At 45.0% G+C, this 25,704-nt stretch overlaps 1 protein-coding gene across 1 annotated transcript in view; it reads right to left on the bottom strand.

The window, feature by feature from the left end:
- cd44b (CD44 molecule (IN blood group) b) overlaps nucleotides 1-22,131 on the bottom strand; it is a 94,712-nt gene extending 72,581 nt beyond the window's left edge. The window contains exons 1-3 of the mRNA XM_067994308.1: nucleotides 22,125-22,131; nucleotides 18,507-18,672; nucleotides 16,173-16,312 (exon numbers count right to left, since the gene is read on the bottom strand). Of these exons, the coding sequence (XP_067850409.1) occupies nucleotides 16,173-16,312; nucleotides 18,507-18,672; nucleotides 22,125-22,131 (313 nt within the window). The remainder of the gene's footprint in view (nucleotides 1-16,172; nucleotides 16,313-18,506; nucleotides 18,673-22,124) is intronic.
- Nucleotides 22,132-25,704: the final 3,573 nt, after the last annotated feature.

Below are 25,704 nucleotides of genomic sequence, written 5' to 3'. Positions count from 1 at the left end.
ATGATAGAATTTCATATTGAGTTTGAGAGTGATGTAGTTAAGTCCGAAACTAGGGTCTTAAATTTAAACAATGCCAATTACATAGGTATGAGGGACGAGTTGACTAAGGTAGACTGGGAAATTAGATTAAAAGATATGATGGTCGATAAGCAATAGCAAATATTTAAAGAAATAAATCATAATTCTCAACGAATATACATTCCCTTGAAGAATAAAAACTCCACGGGAAAAATGATCCAACCGTGGCTAACTAGAGAGGTTAAGGATAGTGTTAGATTAAAAGTAGAGGCTCACAATGTTGCCAAAAAGAGTAGTAAGCCTGAGGATTGGGAGAGTTTTAGAAATCAGCAAAGGATGACCAAGAAATTGATAAAGGGGGAGAAAATTGAATATGAGAATAAATTAGCAAGAAATATAAAAACAGATTGCAAGAGCCTTTACAAAGTATGTAAAAAGGAAGAGATTAGCGAAAGTAAACGTGGGTCCCTTAGAGACAGAGACAGGAGAAATTATAATCGGGAATAAGGAAATGGCAGAGACATTAAATATTTTGTATCTGTCTTCACAGATGAAGACACAAAAAACATACTGGAAATAGTGGGGAACCAAGGGTCTAATGGGAGTGAGGAACTTAAAGTAATTAAGATTAGTAAAGAAAAAGTATTGGAGAAATTAATGGGACTAAAAGCCAACAAATCCCCTGGACCTGATGGCCTATATCCCAAGGTTCTAAAAGAGGTGGCTGCAGAGATAGTGGAGGCATTGGTTTTGATCTTCTAGAATTCCTTAGATTCTAGAACCGTCCCCGTGGATTGGAAGGTAGCAAATGTGACCCCGCTATTCAAGAAAGGAGGGAGAGAGAAAACAGGGAACTAAAGTCCAAGTAGCCTGACATCAGTTGTCGGGAAAATGCTAGAATCTATTATTAAGGACATAGTAACAGGACACTTAGAAAATCATATAATTATGCAGAGTCAACACGGTTTAATGGAAGGAAAATTGTGTTTGACAAATCTATTAGAATTTTTTGAGGGTGCAACTAGCAGGGTAGATAAAGGGGAACTAGTGGATGAAGTATATTTGGATTTTAAAAAGGCATTCGATGAGGTGCTGCACAAGAGGTTGTAGGCTCATGGGATTGGGAGTAATATATTAGCATGGATTGAGGATTATTTAACATAGAAACATAGAAACATAGAAAACAGGAGCAAGAGTAGGCCATTCGGCCCTTCGGGCCTGCTCCTCCATTCAAAATGATCATGGCTGATTGTCTAACTCAGTACCCTGTGCCCGCTTTTTCCCCATATCCCATGATCCCTTTAGCATTAAGAAATATATCTATCACCTTCTTGAATACTTCTAATGACTTGGCCTCCACTGCCTTCTGTGGTAGAGAATTCCACAGGTTCACCCTCCTCTGAGTGAAGAAATTTCTCCTCATCTCGGTTCTAAATGGCATACCCCATATCCTGAGACTGTGACCCCTGGTTCTGGACTCCCCAGTCATCGGGAACATCCTCCCTGCATCTAGTCTGTCTAGTCCTGTTAGAATTTTATATGTTTCGATGAGATCACCTCTCATTCTTCTAAACTCTAGTGAATATAGGCCTAGTCGACCCAATCTCTCCTCATACGTCAGTCCTGCCATCCCAGGAATCAGTCTGGTAAACTTTCGTTGCACTCCCTCCATGGCAAGGACATTCTTCCTCAGATAAGGAGACCAAAACTGCACACAATACTCCAGATGTGGTCTCACCAAGGCCCTGTATAACTGCAGTCAGACATAGCTGCTCCTGTACTGAAATCCTCTTGCAATGAAGACCAACATACCATTCGCCTTCCGAACTGCTTGCTGCACCTGAATGCTCGCTTTCAGCGACTGGTGTACAAGGACACCCAGGTCTCGTTGCACCTCCCCTTTTCCCAATCTATCACCATTCAGATAATAATCTGCCTTTCTGTTTTTATAACCAAAGTGGATAACCTCACATTTATCCACGTTATACTGCATCTGTCATGTTCTTGCCCACTCACCCAACTTGTCTAAATCACATTGGAGCCTCTTTGCATCCTCCTCACAGCTCACATTCCACCCCAGTTTTGTATTGTCTGCAAACTTGGAAATGTTACATTCCGTTCTCTCATCCAAATCATTGATATATATTGTGAATAGCTGGGGCCCAAGCACTGATCCCTGCGGTACCCCACTAGTCACTGCCTGCCACCCGGAAAAAGATCCGTTTATCCTACTCTGTTTCCTGTCTGTTAACCAATTTTCAATCCATGCCAGTATATTCCCCCCAATTCCATGTGTTTTAATTTTGCACACTAACCTCTTGTGCGGGACCTTATCAAAAGCCTTCTGAAAATCCAAATACACCACATCCACTGGTTCTCCCCTATCTATTCTACTAGTTACATCCTCAAAAAACTCCAGTAGATTTGTTAAGCATGATTTCCCTTTCATAAACCCATGCTGACTTTGTCCAATCCCGTTAATGCCCTCCAAGTGTTCTGTTATCACATCTTTTATAATAGACTCTAGCATTTTCCCCACTACTGATGTTAGGCTAACTGGTCTTTTATCCGTTTTTTCCCTCCCTCCTTTTTTAAATAGTGGGGTTACATTTGCCACCCTCCAATCTGTAGGAACTGTTCCAGAGTCTATAGAATTTTGGAAGATGATCACCAATGCATCCATTATTTCCAGGGCCACTTCCTTTAGTACTCTGGGATGTAGATTATCAGGCCCTTGGGATTTGTCAGCCTTTAGCCCCATTAATTTCCCTAGCACTATTCTTTTTACTAATACTGATTTCCTTCAGTTCCTCCCTCTCACTAGACCCTTGGTTCCTTAACATTTCTGGCAGGTTATTTGTGTCCTCCTTTGTGAAGACAGAACCAAAGTATGTGTTTAATTGTTCTCCCATTTCTTTGTTCCCCATTATAATTTCCCCCATTTCTGACTGTAAGGGACCTACATTTGTCTTCACTAATCTTTTTCCCTTGACATATTTATAGAAGCTTTTACAGTTAGTTTTTATGTTCCCTGCTCGTTTACTCTCATACTCTATTGTTCCTCTCTTAATCAATCTCTTTGTCCTCCTTTGCTGAATTATAAACTGCTCCCAATCCTCAGGCTTGCCGTTTTTTCTGGCAATTTTATATGTCTCCTCTTTGGATCTGATACTATCCCTAATTTCTTTTGTAAGCCATGGTTGAGCCACCTTTCCTGTTTAATTTTTGTGCCAGACAGGGATGAATAATTGTTGTAATTCCTGCACATATTCTTTAAATATTAGCCATTGCCTATCCACCGTCATCCCTTTTAGTAAAGTTCCCCAATCTATCCTAGCCAACTCACACCTCATACTTTCGTAATTTCCTTTATTTCCTTCGTAATTTCATCCCAGGAGTCAATCTAGTGAACCTTCATTGCACCGTCTCTAAGGCAAGTATATCCTTCCTTAGGTAAGGAGACCAAAACTGTACACAGTACTCCAGGTGTGACCTCACCAAAGCCCTGTACAATTGCAGCAAGATCTCCTTAGTCTTATACTCCAACCCCCTTGGAATAAAGGCTAACATATCATTTGCCTTCCTAATTGCTTGCTGTATCTGCATGTTAGCTTTCTGTGATTCATGTACCGGGACACCCAAATCCCTCTGAATATCAACATTTCTTAGTCTCTCACCTTTTAAAAAATATTCTGCTTGTCTATTCTTCCTACCAAAGTGGATAATTTCATATTTCCCCACATTATACTCCATCTGCCACCGTCTGCCCATTCACTCAACCTGTTTATATCCCTTTGCAGGCTCTTTGTGTCCTCCTCACAGCTTACTTTCCCACCTAGCTTTGTATCATCAGCAAACTTGGATACATTACACTCGGTTCCCTCACCAAAGTCATTGTAAATAGCTGAGGCCCAAGCACTGATCCTTGCGGCGCTCCACTAGTTACAGCCTGCCAACCTGATAATGTCCCGTTTATTCCTACTCTCTGTTTTGTGTCCGTTATTGCCAGAAAAAGCGACAAGCCTGAGGATTGGGAACAGTTTATAATTCAGCAAAGGAGGACAAAGAGATTGATTAAGAGGGGAAAAATAGAGTATGAGAGTAAACCAGCAGGGAACATAAAAAACTGACTGTAAAAGCTTCTATAAATATGTCAAGAGAAAAAGATTAGTGAAGACAAATGTAGGTCCCTTACAGTCAGAGATGGGGGAAATTATAATGGGGAACAAAGAAATGGGAGAACAATTAAACACATACTTTGGTTCTGTCTTCACAAAGGAGGACACAAATAACCTGCCAGAAATGTTAGGGAACCAAGGGTCTAGTGAGAGGGAGGAACTGAAGGAAACCAGTATTAGTAAAAAGAATAGTGCTAGGGAAATTAATGGGGCTAAAGGCTGACAAATCCCAAGGGCCTGATAATCTACATCCCAGAGTACTAAAGGAAGTGGCCCTGGAAATAATGGATGCATTGGTGATCATCTTCCAAAACTCTATAGACTCTGGAACAGTTCCTACAGATTGGAGAGTGGCAAATGTAACCCCACTATTTAAAAAAGGAGGGAGGGAAAAAACAGGGAATTACAGACCAGTTAGCCTAACATCAGTAGTGGGGAAAATGCTAGAGTCTATTATAAAAGATGTGATAACAGAACACTTGGAAGGCATTAATGGGATTGGACAAAGTCAGCATGGGTTTATGAAAGGGAAATCATGCTTAACAAATCTACTGGAGTTTTTTGAGGATGTAACTAGTAGAATAGATAGGGGAGAACCAGTGGATGTGGTGTACTTGGATTTTCAGAAGGCTTTTGATAAGGTCCCACACAAGAGGTTAGTGTGCAAAATTAAAGCACATGGGATTGGGGGGAATATACTGGCATGGATTGAGAATTGGTAAACAGACAGGAAACAGAGAGTAGGAATAAACGTGTCTTTTTCCAGGTGGCAGGCAGTGACTAGTGGGGTACCGCAGGGATCAGTGCTTGGGCCCCAGCTATTCACAATATATATCAATGATTTGGATGAGGGAACGGAATGTAACATTTCCAAGTTTGCAGATGACACAAAGCTGGGGTGGAATGTGAGCTGTGAGGAGGATGCAAAGAGGCTCCAATGTGATTTAGACAAGTTGGGTGAGTGGGCAAGAACATGGCAGATGCAGTATAACGTGGATAAATGTGAGGTTATCCACTTTGGTTATAAAAACAGAAAGGCAGATTATTATCTGAATGGTGATAGATTGGGAAAAGGGGAGGCGCAACGAGACCTGGGTGTCCTTGTACACCAGTCGCTGAAAGCGAGCATTCAGGTGCAGCAAGCAGTTAGGAAGGCGAATGGTATGTTGGCCTTCATTGCAAGAGGATTTGAGTACAGGAACAGGGATGTCTTACTGCAGTTATACAGGGCCTTGGTGAGACCACATCTGGAGTATTGTGTGCAGTTTTGATCTCCTTATCTGAGGAAGGATGCCCTTGCCATGGAGGGAGTGCAACAAAGGTTTACCAGACTGATTCCTGGGATGGCAGGACTGACGTATGAGGAGAGATTGGGTCGACTAGGCCTATATTCACTAGAGTTTAGAAGAATGAGAGGTGATCTCATCGAAACATATAAAATTCTAACAGGACAAGACAGACTAGATGCAGGGAGGATGTTCCCGATGGCTGGGGAGTCCAGAACCAGGGGTCACAGTCTCAGGATACGGGGTATGCCATTTAGAACCGAGATGAGGAGAAATTTCTTCACTCAGAGGGTGGTGAACCTGTGGAATTCCCTACCACAGAAGGCAGTGGAGGCCAAGTCATTAGATGTATTCAAGAAGGAGATAGATATATTTCTTAATGCTAAAGAGATCGAGGGATTTGGGGAAAAAGCGGGAACAGGGTACTGAGTTAGACAATCAGCCATGATCATTTTGAATGGAGGAGCAGGCCCGAAGGGCCGAATGGCCTACTCTTGCTCTTATTTTCTATGTTTCAATGAGAGGGTTGTCCTATGAGGAAAGATTGAGTAGAATGGGCTTATATTCTCTGGAGTTGAGAAAAATGAGAGGTGATCTCATTGAAATATATAAAATCCTTAGAGCTTTACAGGTTAGATGCTGAGAGGCTGTTTCCCCTGGCTGGAGAGTCTAGAACTAATGGTCGTAGTCTTAGGATAAGAGGTCAGCCATTTGGGTATAGATGAAAAAATTTCTTCACTCAGAGGGTTGTGAATGTTTGGAATTCTCTACCACAGAGGGCTGTGGATGCTCAGTCATTGAGTATATTCAAGACTGAAATCGATGGATATTCGAACATTATGGGAATCAAGGGATATGGGGATTGGGCGGGAAAATGGAGTTAAGGTCGAAGATCAGCCATGATCTTACTGAATGGTGGAGCAGGCTCGAGGGGCCGTATGGCCTACTCCTGCTCCTATTTCTTATGTTTCACACACACACACACACACACATATGCACATACACACGCACCCGCAAACATACATCACGCTGACACATGCGTGCATCACACACGCATACACACATTCTCACATGCGCACACACACACGTTCATACACTCGTGCATCACACACATGCGCAGACATACGTGCAGACACACATATCCGTGCACACATATGAGCACACACACACTCGTGCACACACACTCATGCACACATATGAGCACACACACACTCGTGCACACATACGAGCACACACACTCGTGCACACATATGAGCACACACACTCGTGCACACATATGAGCACACACACTCGTGCACACATATGCACACACACACTTTTTCTAGCCCATGTGATGAGATGGTGGGAAGATTAGTGAAACTCTTCTCTGTCTGTTGGTTGAATAGTTTCTGTGGGAATGAGCATGACCCAGTTCAGACTGATGAGAGTCTCCTCTATCTGTTGGTTATAAAGGCCCCATGTGAAGTGTGGTTGGGCAGATTTAATCTTATTCCGAGCAGATACGACTCCCCACCAACTGCCATCACCCACAGAATTCTAACCATCTGAATTTTTTTTTAATATTATTAATCCAAATGACAAATAGAAACAACATTCCTACATGTGAGTGAATTGAGACTTCGGTTTTAATTTTACACAGATAGCACTTTTCAGCAAACCGTGTACACCATGGTTACCCTGAACACATTGGAAATTTCCTTCCCCCTTCCTCTTTTGGTCAGTCTGTGCCACCTATCAGGGGGCAGCTGTTGGACCAGCTCCTACGCTTCTGCCGGTGCTGCTCTATCTAAGGAATGCCGAAGATTGACATATTACATAGAATGTAAAGCAGAGAAACAGGCCATTCGGCCCAACAGGTTCATGCTGGTGTTTATGCTCCACACGAGCCTCCTCCCTCCCTACTTCATCGAACACGATCAGCAAAATCCTTCTATTCCTTTCTCCCTCATGCGCTGATCCAGCTTCCCCTTAAATTCATCTATGCTAGTTGCCTCAACTACTCCTTGTGGCAGCAAGTTCCACATTCCAACCAGTCTCTGAGTAAACAGGCCGTTGCTGTGATTTTCCCTCCTCCCTCTGGGCAAGTACCTGGTGTACCTGTGATAGCACCACACATCAGGAAATTCACGCATGGGAAATCACAGGTGAGAATATCGTCCCACCACTCCATGACATGGCACCGTGAACTCCAGCAGATGGCACCAAGTTAGGACCCCTTTAAAAAAAGGGAGTATCCCCATCAGATCCCTTTATAACAAGGGAGTTTCCCATTGGAAATCCTTTTAAAGAGGGAGGCTCCCCACCAGGATTCCATTTAAAGAGGGAGAGTCCCCATTAAGACCCTTTATAAGGAGACAAGTTCCCACCAGGACCCTTTTGTAAAGGAACAGTGTTCCATCAAGATCCCCTTTAAAGAGGGAAAGAGGAATGGTAGAAGGGGTGTGTGCTGGATATAGAGGAATGGGAGAAGGGGTGTGAATTGGATATAGAGGAATGGTAGAAGGGGTGTGAGCTGGATATAGAGGAATGGTAGAAGGGGTGTGTGCTGGATATAGAGGAATGGTAGAAGGGGTGTGAGCTGGATATAGAGGAATGGTAGAAGGGGTGTGAGTTGGATATAGAGGAATGGTAGAAGGGGAGTGAGTTGGATATAGAGGAATGGTAGAAGGGGTGTGAGTTGGATATAGAGGAATGGTAGAAGGGGAGTGAGTTGGATATAGAGGAATGGTAGAAGGGGTGTGAGTTGGATATAGAGGAATGGTAGAAGGGGTGTGAGCTGGATATAGAGGAATGGTAGAAGGGGAGTGAGTTGGATATAGAGGAATGGTAGAAGGGGAGTGAGCTGGATATAGAGGAATGGTAGAAGGGGAGTGAGCTGGATATAGAGGAATGGTAGAAGGGGAGTGAGCTGGATATAGAGGAATGGTAGAAGGGGAGTGAGCTGGATATAGAGGAATGGTAGAAGGGGAGTGAGCTGGATATAGAGGAATGGTAGAAGGGGTGTGAGCTGGATATAGAGGAATGGGAGAAGGGGAGTGAGCTGGATATAGAGGAATGGTAGAAGGGGTGTGAGCTGGATATAGAGGAATGGTAGAAGGGGTGTGAGCTGGATATAGAGGAATGGTAGAAGGGGTGTGAGCTGGATATCGAGGAATGGTAGAAGGGGTGTGAGCTGGATATAGAGGAATGGTAGAAGGGGAGTGAGCTGGATATAGAGGAATGGTAGAAGGGGTGTGAGCTGGATATCGAGGAATGGTAGAAGGGGTGTGAGCTGGATATAGAGGAATGGTAGAAGGGGTGTGAGCTGGATATAGAGGAATGGTAGAAGGGGTGTGAGCTGGATATCGAGGAATGGTAGAAGGGGTGTGATCTGGATATAGAGGAATGGTAGAAGGGGAGTGAGCTGGATATAGAGGAATGGTAGAAGGGGAGTGAGCTGGATATAGAGGAATGGGAGAAGGGGTGTGAGCTGGATATAGAGGAATGGTAGAAGGGGAGTGAGCTGGATATAGAGGAATGGTAGAAGGGGAGTGAGCTGGATATAGAGGAATGGTAGAAGGGGTGTGAGTTGGATATAGAGGAATGGTAGAAGGGGTGTGAGTTGGATATAGAGGAATGGTAGAAGGGGAGTGAGCTGGATATAGAGGAATGGTAGAAGGGGAGTGAGCTGGATATAGAGGAATGGTAGAAGGGGAGTGAGCTGGATATAGAGGAATGGTAGAAGGGGTGTGAGCTGGATATAGAGGAATGGTAGAAGGGGAGTGAGCTGGATATAGAGGAATGGTAGAAGGGGTGTGAGCTGGATATAGAGGAATGGTAGAAGGGGTGTGAGTTGGATATAGAGGAATGGTAGAAGGGGTGTGAGTTGGATATCGAGGAATGGTAGAAGGGGTGTGAGTTGGATATAGAGGAATGGTAGAAGGGGTGTGAGTGTTGGATATAGAGGAATGGTAGAAGGGGTGTGAGCTGGATATAGAGGAATGGTAGAAGGGGAGTGAGTGTTGGATATAGAGGAATGGTAGAAGGGGAGTGAGTGTTGGATATAGAGGAATGGTAGAAGGGGAGTGAGCTGGATATAGAGGAATGGTAGAAGGGGTGTTTGCTGGATATAGAGGAATGGTAGAAGGGGTGTGAGTTGGATATAGAGGAATGGTAGAAGGGGTGTGAGCTGGATATAGAGGAATGGTAGAAGGGGAGTGAGTGTTGGATATAGAGGAATGGTAGAAGGGGAGTGAGCTGGATATAGAGGAATGGTAGAAGGGGTGTTTGCTGGATATAGAGGAATGGTAGAAGGGGTGTGAGCTGGATATAGAGGAATGGTAGAAGGGGTGTTTGCTGGATATAGAGGAATGGTAGAAGGGGTGTGAGTTGGATATAGAGGAATGGTAGAAGGGGTGTGAGCTGGATATAGAGGAATGGTAGAAGGGGTGTTTGCTGGATATAGAGGAATGGTAGAAGGGGAGTGAGCTGGATATAGAGGAATGGTAGAAGGGGTGTGAGTTGGATATAGAGGAATGGTAGAAGGGGTGTGAGTTGGATATAGAGGAATGGTAGAAGGGGAGTGAGCTGGATATAGAGGAATGGTAGAAGGGGTGTTTGCTGGATATAGAGGAATGGTAGAAGGGGTGTGAGTTGGATATAGAGGAATGGTAGAAGGGGTGTGAGCTGGATATAGAGGAATGGTAGAAGGGGTGTTTGCTGGATATAGAGGAATGGTAGAAGGGGAGTGAGCTGGATATAGAGGAATGGTAGAAGGGGTGTGAGTTGGATAGAGAGGAATGGTAGAAGGGGTGTGAGCTGGATATAGAGGAATGGGAGAAGGGGTGTGAATTGGATATAGAGGAATGGTAGAAGGGGAGTGAGCTGGATATAGAGGAATGGTAGAAGGGGAGTGAGCTGGATATAGAGGAATGGTAGAAGGGGAGTGAGTTGGATATAGAGGAATGGTAGAAGGGGAGTGAGCTGGATAGAGAGGAATGGTAGAAGGGGAGTGAGCTGGATATAGAGGAATGGTAGAAGGGGTGTGAGCTGGATATAGAGGAATGGGAGAAGGGGTGTGAGCTGGATATAGAGGAATGGTAGAAGGGGTGTGAGCTGGATATAGAGGAATGGTAGAAGGGGTGTGAGCTGGATATAGAGGAATGGGAGAAGGGGTGTGAGCTGGATATCGAGGAATGGTAGAAGGGGTGTGAGCTGGATATAGAGGAATGGTAGAAGGGGAGTGAGCTGGATATAGAGGAATGGTAGAAGGGGTGTGAGCTGGATATAGAGGAATGGGAGAAGGGGTGTGAGCTGGATATAGAGGAATGGTAGAAGGGGTGTGAGCTGGATATAGAGGAATGGGAGAAGGGGTGTGAGCTGGATATCGAGGAATGGTAGAAGGGGTGTGAGCTGGATATAGAGGAATGGTAGAAGGGGAGTGAGCTGGATATAGAGGAATGGTGGAAGGGGAGTGAGCTGGATATAGAGGAATGGTAGAAGGGGAGTGAGCTGGATATAGAGGAATGGTAGAAGGGGTGTGAGCTGGATATAGAGGAATGGTAGAAGGGGTGTGAGCTGGATATAGAGGAATGGGAGAAGGGGTGTGAGCTGGATATCGAGGAATGGTAGAAGGGGTGTGAGCTGGATATAGAGGAATGGTAGAAGGGGAGTGAGCTGGATATAGAGGAATGGTAGAAGGGGAGTGAGCTGGATATAGAGGAATGGTAGAAGGGGTGTGAGCTGGATATAGAGGAATGGTAGAAGGGGAGTGAGCTGGATATAGAGGAATGGGAGAAGGGGAGTGAGTTGGATATAGAGGAATGGTAGAAGGGGTGTGAGCTGGATATAGAGGAATGGTAGAAGGGGTGTGTGCTGGATATAGAGGAATGGTAGAAGGGGTGTGAGCTGGATATAGAGGAATGGTAGAAGGGGAGTGAGTTGGATATAGAGGAATGGTAGAAGGGGTGTGAGCTGGATATAGAGGAATGGTAGAAGGGGTGTGAGCTGGATATAGAGGAATGGTAGAAGGGGAGTGAGTGTTGGATATAGAGGAATGGTAGAAGGGGAGTGAGTGTTGGATATAGAGGAATGGTAGAAGGGGAGTGAGCTGGATATAGAGGAATGGTAGAAGGGGTGTTTGCTGGATATAGAGGAATGGTAGAAGGGGTGTGAGTTGGATATAGAGGAATGGTAGAAGGGGTGTGAGCTGGATATAGAGGAATGGTAGAAGGGGTGTTTGCTGGATATAGAGGAATGGTAGAAGGGGTGTGAGTTGGATATAGAGGAATGGTAGAAGGGGAGTGAGCTGGATATAGAGGAATGGTAGAAGGGGTGTGAGTTGGATATAGAGGAATGGTAGAAGGGGAGTGAGCTGGATACAGAGGAATGGTAGAAGGGGTGTGAGTTGGATATAGAGGAATGGTAGAAGGGGTGTGAGCTGGATATAGAGGAATGGTAGAAGGGGAGTGAGTTGGATATAGAGGAATGGTAGAAGGGGAGTGAGCTGGATATAGAGGAATGGTAGAAGGGGTGTGAGCTGGATATAGAGGAATGGTAGAAGGGGTGTGAGTTGGATATCGAGGAATGGTAGAAGGGGAGTGAGTGTTGGATATAGAGGAATGGTAGAAGGGGAGTGAGTGTTGGATATAGAGGAATGGTAGAAGGGGAGTGAGCTGGATATAGAGGAATGGTAGAAGGGGTGTTTGCTGGATATAGAGGAATGGTAGAAGGGGTGTGAGTTGGATATAGAGGAATGGTAGAAGGGGTGTGAGCTGGATATAGAGGAATGGTAGAAGGGGAGTGAGTGTTGGATATAGAGGAATGGTAGAAGGGGAGTGAGCTGGATATAGAGGAATGGTAGAAGGGGTGTTTGCTGGATATAGAGGAATGGTAGAAGGGGTGTGAGCTGGATATAGAGGAATGGTAGAAGGGGTGTTTGCTGGATATAGAGGAATGGTAGAAGGGGTGTGAGTTGGATATAGAGGAATGGTAGAAGGGGTGTGAGCTGGATATAGAGGAATGGTAGAAGGGGTGTTTGCTGGATATAGAGGAATGGTAGAAGGGGAGTGAGCTGGATATAGAGGAATGGTAGAAGGGGTGTGAGTTGGATATAGAGGAATGGTAGAAGGGGTGTGAGTTGGATATAGAGGAATGGTAGAAGGGGAGTGAGCTGGATATAGAGGAATGGTAGAAGGGGTGTTTGCTGGATATAGAGGAATGGTAGAAGGGGTGTGAGTTGGATATAGAGGAATGTTAGAAGGGGTGTGAGCTGGATATAGAGGAATGGTAGAAGGGGTGTTTGCTGGATATAGAGGAATGGTAGAAGGGGAGTGAGCTGGATATAGAGGAATGGTAGAAGGGGTGTGAGTTGGATATAGAGGAATGGTAGAAGGGGTGTGAGCTGGATATAGAGGAATGGGAGAAGGGGTGTGAATTGGATATAGAGGAATGGTAGAAGGGGAGTGAGCTGGATATAGAGGAATGGTAGAAGGGGAGTGAGCTGGATATGGAGGAATGGTAGAAGGGGAGTGAGTTGGATATAGAGGAATGGTAGAAGGGGAGTGAGCTGGATATAGAGGAATGGTAGAAGGGGAGTGAGCTGGATATAGAGGAATGGTAGAAGGGGTGTGAGCTGGATATAGAGGAATGGGAGAAGGGGTGTGAGCTGGATATAGAGGAATGGTAGAAGGGGTGTGAGCTGGATATAGAGGAATGGTAGAAGGGGTGTGAGTTGGATATAGAGGAATGGTAGAAGGGGTGTGAGCTGGATATAGAGGAATGGTAGAAGGGGAGTGAGCTGGATATAGAGGAATGGTAGAAGGGGTGTGAGCTGGATATAGAGGAATGGGAGAAGGGGTGTGAGCTGGATATAGAGGAATGGTAGAAGGGGTGTGAGCTGGATATAGAGGAATGGGAGAAGGGGTGTGAGCTGGATATCGAGGAATGGTAGAAGGGGTGTGAGCTGGATATAGAGGAATGGTAGAAGGGGAGTGAGCTGGATATAGAGGAATGGTAGAAGGGGAGTGAGCTGGATATAGAGGAATGGTAGAAGGGGAGTGAGCTGGATATAGAGGAATGGTAGAAGGGGTGTGAGTTGGATATAGAGGAATGGTAGAAGGGGTGTGAGCTGGATATAGAGGAATGGTAGAAGGGGTGTGAGTTGGATATAGAGGAATGGTAGAAGGGGTGTGAGTTGGATATAGAGGAATGGTAGAAGGGGTGTGAGCTGGATATAGAGGAATGGTAGAAGGGGTGTGAGCTGGATATAGAGGAATGGTAGAAGGGGTGTGAGCTGGATATAGAGGAATGGTAGAAGGGGAGTGAGTTGGATATAGAGGAATGGTAGAAGGGGTGTGAGCTGGATATAGAGGAATGGTAGAAGGGGTGTGAGCTGGATATAGAGGAATGGTAGAAGGGGAGTGAGTGTTGGATATAGAGGAATGGTAGAAGGGGAGTGAGTGTTGGATATAGAGGAATGGTAGAAGGGGAGTGAGCTGGATATAGAGGAATGGTAGAAGGGGTGTTTGCTGGATATAGAGGAATGGTAGAAGGGGTGTGAGTTGGATATAGAGGAATGGTAGAAGGGGTGTGAGCTGGATATAGAGGAATGGTAGAAGGGGTGTGAGCTGGATATAGAGGAATGGTAGAAGGGGAGTGAGCTGGATATAGAGGAATGGTAGAAGGGGAGTGAGCTGGATATAGAGGAATGGTAGAAGGGGTGTGAGCTGGATATAGAGGAATGGGAGAAGGGGTGTGAGCTGGATATAGAGGAATGGTAGAAGGGGTGTGAGCTGGATATAGAGGAATGGGAGAAGGGGTGTGAGCTGGATATAGAGGAATGGTAGAAGGGGTGTGAGCTGGATATAGAGGAATGGTAGAAGGGGTGTGAGCTGGATATAGAGGAATGGTAGAAGGGGAGTGAGCTGGATATAGAGGAATGGTAGAAGGGGTGTTTGCTGGATATAGAGGAATGGTAGAAGGGGTGTGAGTTGGATATAGAGGAATGGTAGAAGGGGAGTGAGTTGGATATAGAGGAATGGGAGAAGGGGAGTGAGCTGGATATAGAGGAATGGTAGAAGGGGTGTGAATTGGATATAGAGGAATGGTAGAAGGGGAGTGAGCTGGATATCGAGGAATGGTAGAAGGGGTGTGAGCTGGATATAGAGGAATGGTAGAAGGGGTGTGAGTTTGATATAGAGGAATGGTAGAAGGGGTGTGAGTTGGATATAGAGGAATGGTAGAAGGGGTGTGAGTTGGATATAGAGGAATGGTAGAAGGGGTGTGAGTTGGATATAGAGGAATGGTAGAAGGGGTGTGAGTTGGATATAGAGGAATGGTAGAAGGGGTGTGAGTTGGATATAGAGGAATGGTAGAAGGGGTGTGAGTTGGATATAGAGGAATGGTAGAAGGGGTGTGAGCTGGATATAGAGGAATGGTAGAAGGGGTGTGAGCTGGATATAGAGGAATGGTAGAAGGGGTGTGAATTGGATATAGAGGAATGGTAGAAGGGGTGTGAGCTGGATATCGAGGAATGGTAGAAGGGGAGTGATTTGGATATAGAGGAATGGTAGAAGGGGAGTGAGCTGGATATAGAGGAATGGTAGAAGGGGTGTGAGCTGGATATAGAGGAATGGTAGAAGGGGTGTGAATTGGATATAGAGGAATGGTAGAAGGGGTGTGAGCTGGATATAGAGGAATGGTAGAAGGGGTGTGAGCTGGATATAGAGGAATGGTAGAAGGGGAGTGAGCTGGATATAGAGGAATGGTAGAAGGGGTGTGAGCTGGATATAGAGGAATGGTAGAAGGGGTGTGAGCTGGATATAGAGGAATGGTAGAAGGGGAGTGAGCTGGATATAGAGGAATGGTAGAAGGGGTGTGAGCTGGATATAGAGGAATGGGAGAAGGGGTGTGAGCTGGATATAGAGGAATGGGAGAAGGGGTGTGAGCTGGATATAGAGGAATGGTAGAAGGGGTGTGAATTGGATATAGAGGAATGGTAGAAGGGGTGTGAGCTGGATATAGAGGAATGGTAGAAGGGGTGTGAATTGGATATAGAGGAATGGTAGAAGGGGAGTGAGCTGGATATAGAGGAATGGGAGAAGGGGAGTGAGCTGGATATAGAGGAATGGGAGAAGGGGAGTGTGTTGGATATAGAGGAATGGTAGAAGGGGTGTGAGCTGGATATAGAGGAATGGGAGAAGGGGAGTGTGTTGGATATAGAGGAGTGGGAGAAGGGGAGTGAGCTGGATATAGAGGAATGGTAGAAGGGGAGTGAGCTGGATATAGAGGAATGGGAGAAGGGGAGTGAGCTGGATATAGAGGAATGGTAGAAGGGGAGTGAGCTGGATATAGAGGAATGGTAGAAGGGGTGTGTGTTGGATATAGAGGAATGGTAGAAGGGGTGTGAGCTGGATATAGAGGAATGGTAGAAGGGGAGTGTGCTGGATATAGAGGAATGGGAGAAGGGGAGTGAGCTGGATATAGAGGAATGGTAGAAGGGGAGTGAGCTGGATATAGAGGAATGGTAGAAGGGGTGTGAGCTGGATATAGAGGAATGGTAGAAGGGGAGTGAGCTGGATATAGAGGAATGGTAGAAGGGGAGTGAGCTGGATATAGAGGAATGGTAGAAGGGGTGTGAATTGGATATAGAGGAATGGTAGAAGGGGTGTGAATTGGATATAGAGGAATGGGAGAAGGCAATGTCACATACCTGTCACATTGAAGCAGAACACATCAGACTTTTTGGTCAATGGCTTTTGAATTATGTAGACGCCTATGAAATTATTTCCACAAACGGGGTGATGGTGCACTCGAGGAATGGCAATCTGACCATCCTGGATCCACCCATATCTGTGGAGCAAGGCAAAGCAGAGCAAAGAGGAAAGCATGAATGAGGGCAGCAGGTCAGTCCTCAAATATTCAGATTAGTGAAACCTAAACAGATGTGGTAAAAGCCTACTCTCTGTGACGGCTGAGGGTCTGAGGAGAAATAAGCTTGTCCCAGATGTGGTAAACGTCTCCTCTGTCTGTTGACTATAAGTGAAATGAGTTTGAGGTAGTTTGACCCTTGCTCTGAGGGGACACATCTGTGAACCGTCTGCTTTCACCCAGAACCAGTCTGAAGTCTCTCTCACTCTCTCTCTGTCTCTCTCTCCTTTTAGTGCTCCTATCTTTTACTCCTCCCAAGCAATGCAAGGGGTCCCAGCATTCCACTCAGACTTTGGAATTCCTGTTACTTTAAGGTGTATTATGTGCATACATAGCTCTAAACCAAAGGGATAGCAGCAAAATAATTCCCCCCTTCTGCTGAGGGAAGTGACTTCAAAGGGTCCCGATGGAAGACTCCCTTTTTAAAAGGGTCCCGGTGGGAACTTTCCTCTTTTCTAACGGGTCTGGATGAGGAGACTCCACCATTATAAAGGGCTCCTGACAAAAAGTAGTTTGCATTTGTTTGATTGGATGAATCTACCAGTCGTGGGAAGGCCATTGAGATCTTTCACAGCTGGAGAAAGCCGCAGCGGGGGATCGCATGGAGGGATATAAAAAGCAGCATCTCAGCACGGACTCAACGGGCCGAATGGCCTCCTTCCGTGCTGTAACCTTTCTATGATTTTGTAACCTTTCGAACTATTCTGCTGATTATCCCTTCCACATGAGGTTTGTGCACCATCCCCTGACTTGTACACAGTTGGGTTACTGCAGTTCAGAAGCCTGTTGCGCTGTTCTGGAGGGTGAGGGAGTGCCTTCGTTTTTTTTGTATCGGGATGTATTTCTCCAAAAGGAATTCTCAAAAGACAGGAGCTGTAATGAGGGCGAGAGTAATGCATTGAAGACATCGATGAGGCTCGGACCCAACAGGCAAGCTCAATCCGAGACAGAGTGGACTCTCGGGGGGGGCAGAGCGGGGCTCCAGGCAGGCCTCAGAGTTCCCTCCAAGTGCGGTGGGATGCAGGAAGTCAGCTGGGACTTTCCACTGGCCTGAGGTTGTTTTTTTGCAGCACCAAAGGGCTAAAGGTCAAAGCCTGGAGGTTAGGCCGAAGGCTCCACTGAGAGAAGGTTCCCTCTGTGCACTGTGCGTAGTGAATGGTAAACCATTTACGAAGAACAGGCTGACGGTTTTGTTGCACATAATGCTCAGAGGAAATCTTCCCATGTATGAGGGTGTCGCTGGTATAGAGGCAGGCTAGGCCAACGAGAGGGGGGAGAGGGGGGCTTCTGATAGTGTAGGTTGAGGAGAAGTTGTACTTTTGTAAATAAAACCCATTTTCTCTTTTACTTGATATCTGACCTGTTCCTGCATCATTTGAATTTGGGATTCTTGCATGAAGCTGCCTCAAATTCTTATAGTGCGGTGTAGTGAGCCAGGTATCCTGATTATTTCAATTAAATATAGCCATAAGGGTTGCAGTTAGGAAGCTTGGGTTTGAATCCTTGCCTTGCCTGACGCTCACATTTCTGCTTCCCCTCAGAGGCCGTGTGCTGCATACGTCGTCAATAGGGTTGCCAACCCTCCAGGAAGTCTCCAGGAATTGAAGATTAATCTCCAAGGCACTGCTGCGAGCAGTCCGGGAGAAAAATCATAGGGGCATTCAAAAAAAAATGTTTTTATCATCTTCTTTGAACATTTTATTTATTAGTTGTTGAAAATATTGGAGATGGGGGAAAAAAGGCTGTTTGACCACCAGTTAAGATTCATCGAAGTGGGTAACACAGAGTATGTTTGCTTTCCAATTGGCCATGGGAAGGCAGTGTGCCCAGAGGATGGACCAATGGGGAGAGTGTGGGGGGGGGGGACAGTTCGAGGCAGGAGGTCATGTGATGAAACCTCCAGGATTACACCTAACCGGAGTTGGCAACTCCAGTCATCAAGTCATTGGCTCAGTCTGATGGGCCCTGGTGCTTATGCAATGGGAAGATATCCAGTTGGTAACAGTGCCTTTCTCCACCACCACAGGGCATTCCGCTGTCCCGAATAAAGGCCATCCCACTTCCTCCCTGAAGCTGTGTCCAACTGTGATGGGCTTTCATTTTAAAATGTCCTTACCTGCAGGTTTCATAGCCTGCTGCCTGGGCCCGCTCCAATTGTCCCAGGGTTGCTAGGGTGGTCCCAAGGGACTGGCACAGATCTGCTGCAGCCCGGAAGTCCAGTTGGTAGCGCCCACCTGACTCCCTCTGAAAGACTCCATGGTGCCCGCACTCAGTCTTCACATCTGGGAACACAAAGTGGAACCCCCACAGCCTTACTGCTTCTGATCACTCTCATGTCACACCTACACTCGCTCTTAACGTAGGCAACTGAGGCATACCGTTCTCTAGGGTCTTGTTATTCAGGCTCTCTGTGCTCTGCTTTCAGACTGTGTTCTTGCTGAACACTATGTCAGATACGTATTGTTTAATGCAATCCAGGCTGCTGTTTTTGTATACCAGTGCATCGCCTGTAATACAGCTCATAGATAAAAGGAAATTGTCTCCCCCTTCCTGTAACCATTTCACTGTTTCTTTCCCTCCCTTTAATTCTCTCTGTATCCCTCTCTCTATATTTTTGTTTGTATTCCTATCTTTTCCACGCGATATGGCTTTTAAACACTTTCCTTATTACGGTTTCTGTATTTCTCTGTATCCACTACTTTTTCTCATTCCTTCTCTCTCTCTCTCCTTTCCCTCTTGTATGATTCCAAGTTTCTGCACTTCGTACATTTTCCCTTATTGATGTACTCAGTATCTAGATCACCTTTTCAAAAGCTCACGATATGCAGCAAGATGACGTCAATATGTAGAGTATCAAAGTTGGGTACTGCGATTGCAGTGATACAGTATGAGAAATTATAGATTTCCCTTAGTACTGGGATTGTAATGGTACGGTAAAAACAATTATAGATGTTCCCTTAGTACTGGGATTGTAATGGTACAGTAAAAACAATTATAGTGGAAAATTGCCCAGGTACGTCCTGTTCACGAAAAGCAGGACAAATCCAATCCGACCAATTACCGCCCCATCAGTCTACTCTCAATCATCAGCAAAGTGATGGACGGTGTCGTCGACAGTGCTATCAAGCGGCACTTACTCACCAATAACCTGCTCACCGATACTCAGTTTGGGTTCCGCCAGGACCACTCGGCTCCAGACCTCATTACAGCCTTGGTCCAAACATGGACAAAAGAGCTGAATTCCAGAGGTGAGGTGAGAGTGACTGCCCTTGACATCAAGGCAGCATTTGACCGAGTGTGGCACCAAGGAGCCCTAGTAAAATTGAAGTCAATGGGAATCAGGGGGAAATCTCTCCAGTGGCTGGAGTCATACCTAGCACAAAGGAAGATGGTAGTGGTTGTTGGAGGCCAATCATCTCAGCCCCAGGACATTGCTGCAGGAGTTCCTCAGGGCAGTGTCCGAGGCCCAACCATCTTCAGCTGCTTCATCAATGACCTTCCCTCCATCATAAGGTCAGAAATGGGGATGTTCGCTGATGATTGCACAGTGTTCAGTTCCTTTCACAACCCCTCAAATAATGAAGCAGTCCGTGCCGGCATGCAGCAAGACCTGGACAATATCCAGGCTTGGGCTGATAAGTGGCAAGTAACATTCGCGCCAGATAAGTGCCAGGCAATGACCACCTCCCCTTGACATTCAACAGCATTACCATCACCGAATCCCCCACCATCAACATCCTGGGGGTCACCATTGACCAGAAACTTAACTGGACCAGTCATATAAATACTGTGGCTACAAGATCATGTCAGAGGCTGGGTATTCTGTGGCGAGTGACTCACCTCCTGACTCCCCAAAGCCTTTCCACTAGCTACAAGGCACAAGTCAGGAGTGTGATAGAATACTCTCCAATTGCCTGGATGAGTGCAGCTCCAACAACACTGAAGAAGCTCAACACCATCCAGGACAAAGCAGCCCTCATCGAAGGTGGAGGGAGTGATGGAAGGGCTCGCAGCAGTGTCAGGAATTCTAGAGACTTTTTAAAGTAATTTTCTCTTGTTAAACTTCAAGAAACATTGCTCATACTGAGCCAGCACCAAGGGGACATCTATAATTGCTCATACCATACCATTACAATCCCAGTATCAAGGGGACATCTATAATTGCTCATACCATACCATTACAATCCCAGTACCAAGGGGACATCTATAATTGCTCATACCATACCATTACAATCCCAGTACCAAGGGGACATCTATAATTGCTCATACCATACCATTACAATCCCAGTATCATGGGGACATCTATAATTGCTCATACCATACCATTACAATCCCAGTACCAAGGGGACATCTATAATTGCTCATACCATACCATTACAATCCCAGTATCAAGGGGACATCTATAATTGCTCATACCATACCATTACAATCCCAGTACCAAGGGGACATCTATAATTGCTCATACCTTGCCAGCGACGCCCACATCCCATGAATGAATAAAAAAAATGTTCCCTTGGTTCTGGAATTATAATAGTACAATATGAACAATTATAGATGTTCCCTTAGTATTGCAATTGTGATGGTACAGTATAAACGATTATAGATGTTCCCTTAGTACTGGGATTGTAATGGTACAGTATAAACATTTATAGATGTTCCCTTAGTATTGGGATTGTAATGGTACAGTATAAACAATTTTTTTTATTCGTTCATGGGATGTGGGCGTCGCTGGCGAGGCCGGCATTTATTGCCCATCCCTAATTGCCCTTGAGTACTGGGATTCCTTTAGTATTGGGATTGTAATGGTATAGTATAAACAATTATAGATGTTCCCTTAGTACTGGGATTGTAATGGTACAATATAAACAATTATAGATATTCCCTTAGTACTGGGATTATAATGGTACAGTATAAACAATTATAGACATTCTATTAGTTTTGGGATTGTAATGGTACAGTATGAGCAACTATTGACATTCCCTTGGTACTGGGATTGTAATGATACGGTATGAGCAATTATAGATGTCCCCTTGGTACTGGGATTGTAATGGTATGGTATGAGCAATTATAGATGTCCCCTTGGTACTGGGATTGTAATGGTATGGTATGAGCAATTATAGATGTCCCCTTGATACTGGGATTGTAATGGTATGGTATGAGCAATTATAGATGTCCCCTTGATACTGGGATTGTAATGGTATGGTATGAGCAATTATAGATGTCCCCTTGATACTGGGATTGTAATGGTATGGTATGAGCAATTATAGATGTCCCCTTGATACTGGGATTGTAATGGTATGGTATGAGCAATTATAGATGTCCCCTTGATACTGGGATTGTAATGGTATGGTATGAGCAATTATAGATGTCCCCTTGGTGCTGGCTCAGTATGAGCAATGTTTCTTGAAGTTTAACAAGAGAAAATTACTTTAAAATGTCTCTAGAATTCCTGCCATTGCTGCGAGCCCTTCTTGTTGGCTTGTTGAGCTGGATACTTTCTGGCTCCGTTTTAAAATTAAATATTAAATGCTCTGAGGGCATATTTGAAATGTGATCTGAATACGGGAACATGTTTTGATAATGTTACTGTCTGCTGTTTTTGTTCATTTTTTGGGCGGATGCCTTTGACAAGAAATGAATTGAAAGGACTTTGGTAAAGTTCGGTGATGATTGTGATATGGAGTTGACTTGTATTATTGGGGAGGCAGTTCTTGCTTCTGTTCAGCTGTTATACCGTCCATCTCGTATAGCGGGCAAATCGCGATGGGGACTGGACTGCCTCTGGACTGAGAGACAACCTGACTTTCACATTGTGAGGGGTCAATAACAGATTGTTCAAAATTTTACTTTACAGAAAAGTGCCATGGATGTATAATGAGCACTGTCGTATTAGTGGGTCATTTAACCTGTTGAAATATATAAGATTCTAGGGGGCTTGATAGGGTGGAGGCTGAGAGGTTGTTCCCCCTGGCTGGAGAGTCTAGAACTAGAGGACATAGTCGCAGGATAAGGGGTCGGCCATTTAAGATTGAGATGAGGAGAAATTTCTTCACTCAGAGGGTTGTGAATCTTTGGAATTCTCTACCCCAGAGGGCTGTGGATGCTCAGTCGTTGAGTATATTCAAGGCTGAGATCGATAGATTTTTGGACTCTAAGAGAATCAAGGGATATGGGGATTGGGCGGGAAAGTGGAGTTGAGGTCGAAGATCAGCCATGATCTGATTGAATGGCGGAGCAGGTTCGAGGCGCTGTGTGGCCTACTCCTGCTCCTATTTCTTATATTTCTTATATAACCTGCTGGGGAGAAAACAGGGTGATTTTGGGTCAGACTCTGACTTACACCTCAACTAATTTACACTCCACTAACTTCAACGGAGAGTAAAATGGGACACAGTGTAAAAGGAGTGTTTGATCCAAACCTGTCCGTTTCCTGCCCGTCGGGTTAGGTTAAAATGATTGAAATGGGTCTGCTTCTTTCCCTCTCTCACACTTTCACACATACACACCAACATAGCCTCTCTGTTTAAAAAAAAAAGAAACTTTACCTCCATAAATCATTTGAAATTTGTCCTACAGATTTGCTTCAATTAATTTTGAAAAACAAACTGATATTGTTGGAGGCTGAAGAGAAGTAGTTTTCCAGTTGGACTGGAAAAGTGCGACTGATACAGTGGAGGATAATGTGCGCACTCCCCATATTCAGACTGCAGCATTTGCCTTCAGTTAACAGTCACGGCCATGGGCAAGAATATCAACCGAGAAATTCCAGGCCCTTTGGGAGGGTGGAATTCGGATCTAGTGGCGAGGGGAGGTCAGAATCAGCAGCGGAAATGGAGCTGCTGGATTTTTACCCCATCTAATTTGCCTCACAAATTCCAACCCAGTAGGGCAGATGTACCTTCTGCCCAACCCACTTGGTGTCAGCCGTGGCTCGGTTGGTTAAACTCTCGTCTGAGTCAGAAGGTTGTGGTTTCAAGCCTCACTCCACATACTTGAGCACAACATCTAAGCTGACGCTCCAGTGCAGTACTGAGGGAGTGCTGCACTGACAGAGGTGCCATGTTTCGGATAAGATGTTAAACAGAGGCTCTATCTGCCCTCTCAGGTGGACGTAATAAATCCCATGGCACCATTCAAAGAAGAGCAGGAGAGTTCTCCCCGGTGTCCTGGCCAATAATTATCATTTATCCCTCAACCAACATCACGAAAACAGATTATCTGGTCAATATCTCATCGCTGTTTGTGGAACCTTGATGTTCGCAAATTGGCTGCCGTGTTTCCTACATTACAACAGTGACTACTCTTCAAAAGTACTTCATTGCTTGTAAAGCGCTTTGGGGTGTCCTGAGGTCATGAAAGGTGCTAAATAAATGCAAGTCATTTCTTTCAAAGAAATGTTACATGGGATTTTCGAAAAAATACAGAGCAGTGCACCGTCCCAGGAATCAGTCGCAGGTCAAATGCCAGACGTTTTGCAATGATTACGTCACAAATATAACCTTGCTGTGATGATATCGTCAAACTACCAACTGAATGGAGTGTGCTGGTTGGTCTATTAACTGAATGGAGTGTGCTGGTCTATTAACTGAATGGAGTGTGTCGGTCTATTAACTGAATGTAGTGTGCTGGTCTATTAACAGAATGGAGTGTGTCGGTCTATTAACTGAATGGAGTGTGTCGGTCTATTAACTGAATGGAGTGTGATGGTCTATTAACTGAATGTAGTGTGCTGGTCTATTAACTGAATGGAGTGTGTCGGTCTATTAACTGAATGGAGTGTGTCGGTCTATTAACTGAATGGAGTGTGCAGGTCTATTAACTGAATGGAGTGTGTCGGTCTATTAACTGAATGGAGTGTGCAGGTCTATTAACTGAATGGAGTGTGTCGGTCTATTAACTGAATGGAGTGTGTCGGTCTATTAACTGAATGGAGTGTGTCGGTCTATTAACTGAATGGAGTGTGTCGGTCCATTAACTGAATGGAGTGTGTCGGTCTATTAACTGAATGGAGTGTGCAGGTCTATTAACTGAATGGAGTGTGTCGGTCTATTAACTGAATGGAGTGTGTCGGTCTATTAACTGAATTGAGTGTGTCGGTCTATTAACTGAATGGAGTGTGTCGGTCTATAAACTGAATGGAGTGTGCTGGTCTATTAACTGAATGGAGTGTGCTGGTCTATTAACTGAATGGAGTGTGTCGGTCTATTAACTGAATGGAGTGTGTCGGTCTATTAACTGAATGGAGTGTGTCGGTCTATTAACTGAATGGAGTGTGTCGGTCTATTAAATGAATGGAGTGTGTCGGTCTATGAACTGAATGGAGTGTGCTGGTCTATTAACTGAATGGAGTGCGTCGGTCTATTAACTGAATGGAGTGTGCTGGTCTATTAACTGAATGGAGTGTGTCGGTATATTAACTGAATGGAGTGTGTCGGTCTATTAACTGAATGGAGTGTGCAGGTCTATTAACTGAATGGAGTGTGCAGGTCTATTAACTGAATGGAGTGTGTCGGTCTATTAACTGAATGGAGTGTGTCGGTCTATTAACTGAATGGTGTGTGCTGGTCTATTAACTGAATGGAGTGTGTCGGTCTATTAACTGAATGGAGTGTGTCGGTCTATTAACTGAATGGAGTGTGCCGGTCTATGAACTGATTGGAGTGTGTCGGTCTATTAACTGAATGGAGTGTGCTGGTTTATTAACTGAATGGAGTGTGTCGGTCTATTAACTGAATGGAGTGTGCCGGTCTATTAACTGAATGGAGTGTGCTGGTCTATTAACTGAATGGAGTGTGTCGGTCTATTAACTGAATGGAGTGTGTCGGTCTATTAACTGAATGGAGTGTGTCGGTCTATTAACTGAATGGAGTGTGTCGGTCTATTAACTGAATGGAGTGTGTCGGTCTATTAACTGAATGGAGTGTGCTGGTCCATTAACTGAATGGAGTGTGCTGGTCCAATAATTGAATGGAGTGTGTCGGTCCATTAACTGAATGGAGTGTGTCGGTCTATTAACTGAATGGAGTGTGTCGGTCTATTAACTGAATGGAGTGTGTCGGTCTATTAACTGAATGGAGTGTGTCGGTCTATTAACTGAATGGAGTCTGTCGGTCTATTAACTGAATGGAGTGTGTCGGTCTATTAACTGAATGGAGTGTGTCGGTCTATTAAGTGATTGGAGTGAGCAGGTCTATTAACTGAATGGAGTGTGTCGGTCTATTAAGTGATTGGAGTGTGTCGGTCTATTAACTGAATGGAGTGTGTCGGTCTATTACCTGAATGGAGTGTGTCGGTCTATTAACTGAATGGAGTGT

The sequence above is a fragment of the Heptranchias perlo genome, chromosome 12 (assembly GCF_035084215.1).
Source record: "Heptranchias perlo isolate sHepPer1 chromosome 12, sHepPer1.hap1, whole genome shotgun sequence".
Classification (NCBI taxonomy): domain Eukaryota; kingdom Metazoa; phylum Chordata; class Chondrichthyes; order Hexanchiformes; family Hexanchidae; genus Heptranchias; species Heptranchias perlo.
This window is presented reverse-complemented; position numbering and strand designations above follow the sequence as displayed.